This window comes from Leptosomus discolor, chromosome 6 (genome assembly GCF_034619465.1).
Source record: "Leptosomus discolor isolate bLepDis1 chromosome 6, bLepDis1.hap2, whole genome shotgun sequence".
Classification (NCBI taxonomy): Eukaryota; Metazoa; Chordata; class Aves; order Leptosomiformes; family Leptosomidae; genus Leptosomus; species Leptosomus discolor.
This window is the reverse complement of record NC_141396.1, coordinates 47009710-47017251: the sequence shown is the minus strand read 5'-3', so window position 1 is coordinate 47017251 and position 7542 is coordinate 47009710. Positions and strand designations below refer to the sequence as shown.

The 7542-nt window shown below is 46.8% G+C and overlaps 1 protein-coding gene across 1 annotated transcript; it reads left to right on the top strand.

Annotated features, from left to right (window-relative positions):
• Positions 1-1882: 1882 nt before the first annotated feature.
• SKIDA1 (SKI/DACH domain containing 1) lies at positions 1883-4363 on the top strand. Its single transcript, XM_009953921.2, has one exon. It carries the CDS (start codon positions 1883-1885, stop codon positions 4361-4363), a length of 2481 nt encoding a protein of 826 aa, XP_009952223.2.
• The last annotated feature ends 3179 nt before the right edge of the window (positions 4364-7542 follow it).

Here is a 7542-nt window from a genome sequence, read left to right as displayed (position 1 = left end):
TAGCTGTACCTGACGGGGTAACACGAACTCCACGCACCATATTGCCAATATGCGGAGTGGATATTGACGTTTGGGATTGAAGACTTTTACTTTTTTTTTTTTTTCCTCCGTCGATTTTTTGCCAAGTCCCAGAAATATGAGATGTCTTATTAACCTCGCGGATATGTCTAATTCTGGATGCGCAGGGATACACGAAAGTGCTCGTGTTTGTATCCAGCGGAGCACTGGATGCACGGCGGAGATTGGTGATTTTTTTTTTTTGCAGCGCCTAACGTGCACACCGCAAGCAGCATCACTTTAACGTGACAAGGGAGAGGCATGCAGCTATCGCAACATTTGTGAAACCCTCGTTCCTGACACTCCAATAATTTAACGTTCCTAAGAAGAGGTTAAACCTTCATGCTGCTTCTTCAAATTGATTTTAAGGGGCTGCTATAAATGGAACATCAAAAAGCTACGGCAGGGCTGCTCCGAGCGGAATATGCAAACTGGGAGCCAGAAGCATCCTAGCCCCTTGCAGCACCGTACATTGTGTATGCCAGCACTTTTTTTGTTATTACGTAAAGGCTCTTGGAAGCACCTTGGATATTTTACATTCTCCTTTCTCTGCTGGAAGCGATCAGCAAGCAGGAATCCTGACGTGGGCTCTGGGACTGTAGGACATTCCAGCTCGTGATCCAGCACGGTTAATCGTGAAAAGTGTATACGTTTCTGGCTTATCTATGCTTTGTTATGGGTCTGACGTGAGCCCACGTCCTCCTCCCCCCTCCCGCAATATTACAGGCGGAATTTCAGTTAAAAATGTTACAGTACCACGGTGCGGGAACCCGTGATATTCAGACAGCAAAATAACCATAGTCCCTGGCTGTAAAAAGCTAATTAAGCAGAAGAGGAAAATCAGGAGAAACTCGAAAATGTAAGTATTCCCTCTCGTTAACAACCGAGCATTTAACTTTGGAGCCTCAGAAAGGGAAATACTAGGCTGTTCTGCACGTTTTTGCTAGGCTTCATTTTCCACACAATGCAGAATAAAATGCTAGTTTAAAGCGGCTACATTACCGAAGGATTTTCCATCGCTACGATCAGACTTACATTCTTTAAATGCACGGCATGCACAAAAGAGCAACGTTTATCCAAAACGGACTAAAAATGTACGAAATGATAGGGAAAAAAAAGCATACGAATCCTTCCTCGAAGCAAGCGACGAGGAAGTCTGAGAGGTCTGAGCGTGTTTGAGCTCGGATTGTTTAATAGAAAGATTTATATACTAACTGTATTATTTACTTTGGGAGGGGAGGTGGCAGTATAAGGGTATGCTAATTAGTGGGAGATTTTTTGGGGGAAGGGGTGGAATATCAATTTTTATTGCATCACCTGTCAGGAGTGTCCAATCAGCGTTGGCTTTAGGGGAATTAATTGATGAAGGTGTCTCCGGACGAGCTCACTTCACTCTGTCATTTTATTTGTAGCTAAAGCAGCGGCGGGAATAGCAGCTGCATTTCTTTTCTCTTCCTCCCTTCACATTCCATTATCATAGTTTCCAATGGAAAAGCAGGGAATGAAAGGGAACAGGTACTGATCTTCAGCAGCAACTTAGAGAAACACTTTGGCAAACCTGATTTTTAAGATTATATATTGATTGTAGCCTCACGGTGGTTTTTAATTTATTTTTTTTTTAATTTTGTCTAAAGTTTGGCACTTCATTCACCAGGAATAACAGCCTTTGTTATATTTTATTAGCAGGATGCCTTGAGACAAATACAGCATCTGGCTGAGGATTGTGTGTGTGTGGCTTTTTCTTTTTTTTTTTTTTTTCTTTTTTTTTTTTTTTTTCATCTCTCTCTCTCTCTCTGCAAATGCTGGGAATAATTTAATTCACGAAATGGGAGACCTGAAGTCGGGTTTTGAAGAGGTGGATGGCGTGAGGCTCGGCTACCTCATCATTAAAGGAAAGCAAATGTTTGCACTCTCCCAGGTTTTTACAGACCTGCTCAAAAACATCCCGCGAACTACCGTGCACAAGCGAATGGATCATTTAAAAGTAAAAAAGCATCACTGCGACCTGGAGGAGTTGAGGAAACTCAAGGCCATCAACTCCATCGCCTTCCACGCCGCCAAATGCACCCTGATCTCCAGAGAGGACGTGGAAGCCCTTTACACATCCTGTAAAACCGAGCGGGTCCTTAGGACGAAACGGAGGAAAATCAGTCGGGCGCTGGCAACCACCGACCTCCGGCCGGAGCTCGCACCCACCGACCCCTTCTCCGGCTTCTGGAAGGAGAATAAACTTTGGCTGGGGTTGGGTGACCCCCCCCGGCCCCTGCTGCCCATCCGGAGGAAAGCCGTGCGGCCGGGGGACGCGGCCTTGCTACCGGCCTCTCATCTACCTCACATTTTTAGTAAATACACTGGCCACAGCTACCCAGAAATCGCTCGGGCGCCTTGCAAAACCCCCGTAAACTATGAAACGGCGCCGGCGGCGGGCGGCTGCGCGCCCTTCCGCGCCCGCCGCCTGCCCGCCGCCGCGGCGCGGCCGCGGCTCCCGGCCGCCGGCCCCCCGCCCCTGCCCGCCCGCTGCCGCCGCCGCCGCCACGGGGCCGCCGCCGCCGGCGCGCTGGGCCCCCCCGGCAGCGCCCGCCGGCCCCTGGCCGCGCCGCGGCCCTGCCGTACCCGCGGCGCCCCGCGGCTGCCGCTGCCGCTGCCCCGCGGCTTCGGGCCGCCGCCGCCCGCCTTCCCCGAGAGCGGCAGCAGCGACTCGGAGTCCAGCTGCTGCTCCGGCCGCGCCGCCCACGACTCGGACTGCGGCTCCAGCCTCTCCAGCTCCAGCGAGGGCAGCTCGGAGGAGGAGGACGAGGAGGAGGAGGAGGACGAGGAGGGCAGCGGCGCCTCGGACTCCAGCGAGGGCACCTCGGAGGAGGAGGAGGAGGAGGAGGAGGAAGAGGAGGAGGAAGAGGAGGAGGAAGACAGCACCTCAGACTCCGACTCCAGCTCTGTCTCCAGCCAGGTCTCGGTGCAGAGCATCCGCTTCAGGCGCACCAGCTTCTGCAGCCCGCCCGGCGTGGTCCACGCCAACTTCTTGTACCATCTGGCTGCGGCGGCCGCCGCCCCCCGGCCCCCGGCCCCGACCCCGGCGGAGCCCGGCGGGCTGCCCGCCCTCCGCGGCGCTCCCGGCGGAGTCAAGCCGGAGCTGCCGGAGGAGTGGGGCCGCCCCGGCTGGGCTCCCGCCGCCCCGGCGCTGCGCTGCTCCGGCGGCCTGGGGAGCTGCTTCGCCGAGATAAGAGATGATAGGGTATCCGAGATCACATTCCCACACTCTGAATTTTCCAATAATGCCAAGAGTACTGACCTAACAATTAACTGTGTTGCAAAGGGGGCCTCTTCACCTAGCCCAAAGACAAACAATGCATTTCCACAACAAAGAATACTCAGAGAGGCAAGGAAATGCCTTCAAGCAACTACTACACACCGTGCAGATAACAATACAATAGCTGCTAGGTTCTTAAATAATGATTCTTCATCAGCGGCAGCAAATGCAGAGAAAGATTCCAAAATCCCTCATTGTATTGAATTTGCCACGGATTTGCCCTCTTTACAAACTGATCCTGAGGAGGATGCTGCTTCTCCAGGGGCAGCAGCAGCAGCTGAGCTCCAGCGCACTGATACAGGCAATAAGGCATTGCCATTCCTGCACAGCATTAAAATCAAAATAGAGGACAGCAGTGCGAACGACGAGTATGAGCCTGATCTTACAACACATAAGCTAAAGTGTGAGTGCAATGATACTAAGGATGAGTTTTACGGTGTGACTGAGAGTAATAACCAGGACGCTTTATTAACAGCCAAGGAAGATTCTGCATGCACTGAGAAAGAAACCACTTCCTTAAACCCGCTGACTCAGAGTCAGGTCCTCTCATGCACTTTAGGTACTCCAAAACCTGAGGATGGGGAGTATAAATTTGGAGCAAGGGTGAGAAAAAATTACAGGACACTGGTTTTGGGAAAGCGACCTGTACTGCAGACTCCTCCAGTCAAACCAAATTTGAAATCAGCTCGAAGCCCACGTCCTACAGGTAAAATCGAGACACATGAAGGAACACTGGATGATTTTACAGTTAACAATAGACGCAAAAGGGTAGCCAGCAATGTAGCATCAGCAGTGAAAAGGCCATTTAATTTCATGGCAAATTTTCCCTGTCCACCATCACTAATTATTGGCAATGATGGGGATTTGTTGCCAGCTTATTCCTTAAACACCACTAAGGATTCCCAACCACCTCACAAGGCCCATCCTGTATGGAAATGGCAGCTGGGCGGTTCTGCAATACCTCTTCCACCTAGCCACAAATTCAGGAAATTTAATTAATAAAATAGTTCGGAAAATGTTTTCTTGAACCACCTTTAACTTTCTTACGTTTTGCAAACTCTGCAGGACGGTTTGTACAAGCCCGTTAATGCTATACACACTTTTGGAATCCTGTTTTATCACATTGTGAAGACAGAGAACAGATTGCTATTTTCTTTGCCATTACAACAGTGGTTTTCTGTTTGTTTTGGGTTTTTTTTTTTTTGTTTGTTTCTGTTGCATTTGGGGTTTTTTTTTTGTTACATTCCACAGAGTACTTCAGACTAAAGACTCAAGTTAAACTCAGTTATTATGGTAGAGCTGGAACACTTTACTGTTTAAATGCTAATAATGCACCAGTACCTCAATTCAACTGCTGCAAATAAATGTCAAAAGGTTGAATAATAAATATTAGAATGAGCCATTAAATTTATGCACTAGATTTCGAAAATGGAAGTCTAACTGTTAATTCAGTTAAAGTTTGTTAAGTTACATGGTTGCACAGTAAGGGTTCACTATAATTCAATGTGGCAGCAGCCTACTTTTCGGGAGCTTTGTTTTCGGGTGCAGGGGTGTCTTTTTCAAAGAGCAGTTGCACTTACTCCTTTTTCTCTGGTTTGGAAAGGCTGGGGTCTGCCTGCGACCCCAGCGCTGGGAAAAGCTGCCTCATCTGAAATCAGTAAATAAATGTGAAATTCTATTTTTGGTAAAAGGGCGTCTTTTTACTTGTACAGCCACTCTTTGCAATTGGGAAGTCTTTTTATTTCACCTAGAGGTCTTAAATAAGGTTATTGTTACTCACTAATGTCATACTTAAGTTGTGGTCTGAACATGCCCCTTACAAACTTGCAAAACAACTAAAATATTTGCCCGACCAGCAGCACAATTTATGGTCCAGCCCCTCACGCTGGCTGGAGGAAATAGCAAAGCAGTAAATGCAACACAGAAAGTGAAATGAGAGGCCGTAAGTGGAAAGACTACACAAAACGAGAAGACCATGTTATTCATAGCTTTTTGGCACCAAAACTCAGGCGTTCCAACCATGTTACACTTCCCAGTTCTATCCTCATCTGTTGAAATTTGTTGTCGTGGGGGTTTTTTGCCATGCCATCCTCTCTATGTAGCAGAAACATTTCTACTGCACGTGACAATCAGAGGCAATTACCTATATTTGCACTTAATATCGAAATAGTCGAACAGGCAGACTTCTAGAGTCTAGCCCTCGGTAAGACATGCTGGTATAATATATTGTGATGATGGAAGCAGTAAATCAAAATTATGGAAATTTGCACTGTTGAAAAGCATGCTTTAGCTTTATTTTCAATTAAAAACACTGTTTTTAAAAAAATCCTGATTCCATACACTTTGAATTATTGCAGAGTTATCCGTGGTTTCCTCTCCGTTAGTAAGTTCACTGTTTTTATTTGGAGGAAATACGTTTCAAGAGGTTAACTGTTTCCCTCCCTCCCCCCCAACCCCTCGAAAAGAAAGGGAAGGGGGAAAAAAAAAAAAAAAAAAGAGAGAGAGAGAAAGGCTGAAGGCCGAGGTGGAGGCAGAGCTGAGGACCGGGGAAAGGTCTCTCTTGCGGGGGGAGGACGGGTACAGCAACTCTGAAAACAGCCTGAAAAGTTTGCAGCTTGAGAAAGGCAGTTGTAATTGAGTTGCTGAATCAGCAGAGTTTAGGATGAATAATTGCTGGTTTCTTTCTTTGGATTAGCATTTTATTTATACTAGATCGTTCCCAAATTAAATTTTAAGGATTCCACTCATCGATCAATCCCGGGAGAATAATTTATCGTAAATCAAAAAAAGGAAAACAAAGCAACAATGTAATGTTTACTGTGTGACTCAAAGTCAACATTTCTGCTGGCAATCCACTGCCTGGGTTTCAATTTTTTAATTCCTGCCTTTTGTGATGCCCTCTCCCAGCCCCGCGTCTCTAAATATTCCAGGCAGTCACTAACTGATTTCAGCTCTGTTTACTATATCCACACCGTAGTTTTCCTCTCATTGTAAAAGGCCCGGTCTAAGAATACCTGCAGCCAAATATATTTAGAAAGAGTAAACAATCGCCTTTCAGAGGAGTTACCCTTCCCCCCTGCATGCACACGCGCACACACGCACACACATCACTTTAAACTGCCAATTGCAAAAGGTGCATTGCATACTTAACCGCTCTGCTGAAATTACGATAGTCATGAAAAATCTGCTTACTGAAGTTGTTCTGAGATGAATGTTTACATTCGTATGTTTAGAGCTGCACAGATTACAGCCTTATTTCCAGACAACTGTAAATACATACAAAATGTACTGCTCAGGAAAGCCCCCCGCTCTGTCAGAAAGCCGTGTCTGCTCGACAAAGGTCTTCCCTTGACAAAAAAAAAAAAAAAAAAAAAAAAAGAGAGAGAGAGAGAAAGAAAAAAGAAAAAGGAACAAATAAAAGGAAAAATGTTTTTAAAAAAGGAAAAAAGAGCCAAACCCAAAAGCTACAAAGGTGCGATATGCAAACTTGAAACCTAAAATTTCGCCTTGTCAAATAAACAACGTATCACTTTCAAAGTAACTCTGTCCCCTGACCCTGTTTACTTCCAATTAGAGATATGCTGATTTGGCCAGGAATTGTAAATTGCAGAGGTACCTTTTCAGGTTCCCGAAATAATCCTGGGAGGGGGGGAGGGGGAGGAATAAGTATAAATTTATACCAAATAGGCTCTGCAGAATTGAGGACGTGAAATATGGCGCCTAGCCCTGCCAGAGGCCTGGAGCTCCAGGCCCGGGAGCGGGGCAGGGAAGGGAAGCGAGCGCCCCGGGCCCGGCACCCCCGGCTCCCCAGCGGGCCGGCCCCGGCTCCCCCCACGCAGGCAGCATCAAAAGGCAAGAAGTTAAACAGCCAAATAATTTTCACGCGTGTACACCTCAGTTTAGAGCAATCCACTAACAAGGACATTAGTGGTTTTATTAGAGATGGAGAAATTAGCCAGGTACAATAACTCACTGGTGCGGGAGGGGGGGGTGGGGGGAATAAATAATAATAAAAAAGGTATTCCTTCCAACTCTGGTAGTTTGGTAACTGTTTCTGATGGCATTGTAATTATTATCGCGAGCAGAGTTCATTATCATTTCAGCCTTTATAATATAAAGTCATATAATTGAGTTACGTAAAAAACCCCAATTTTCTTCCATAAAGGTAAGTTCTAATA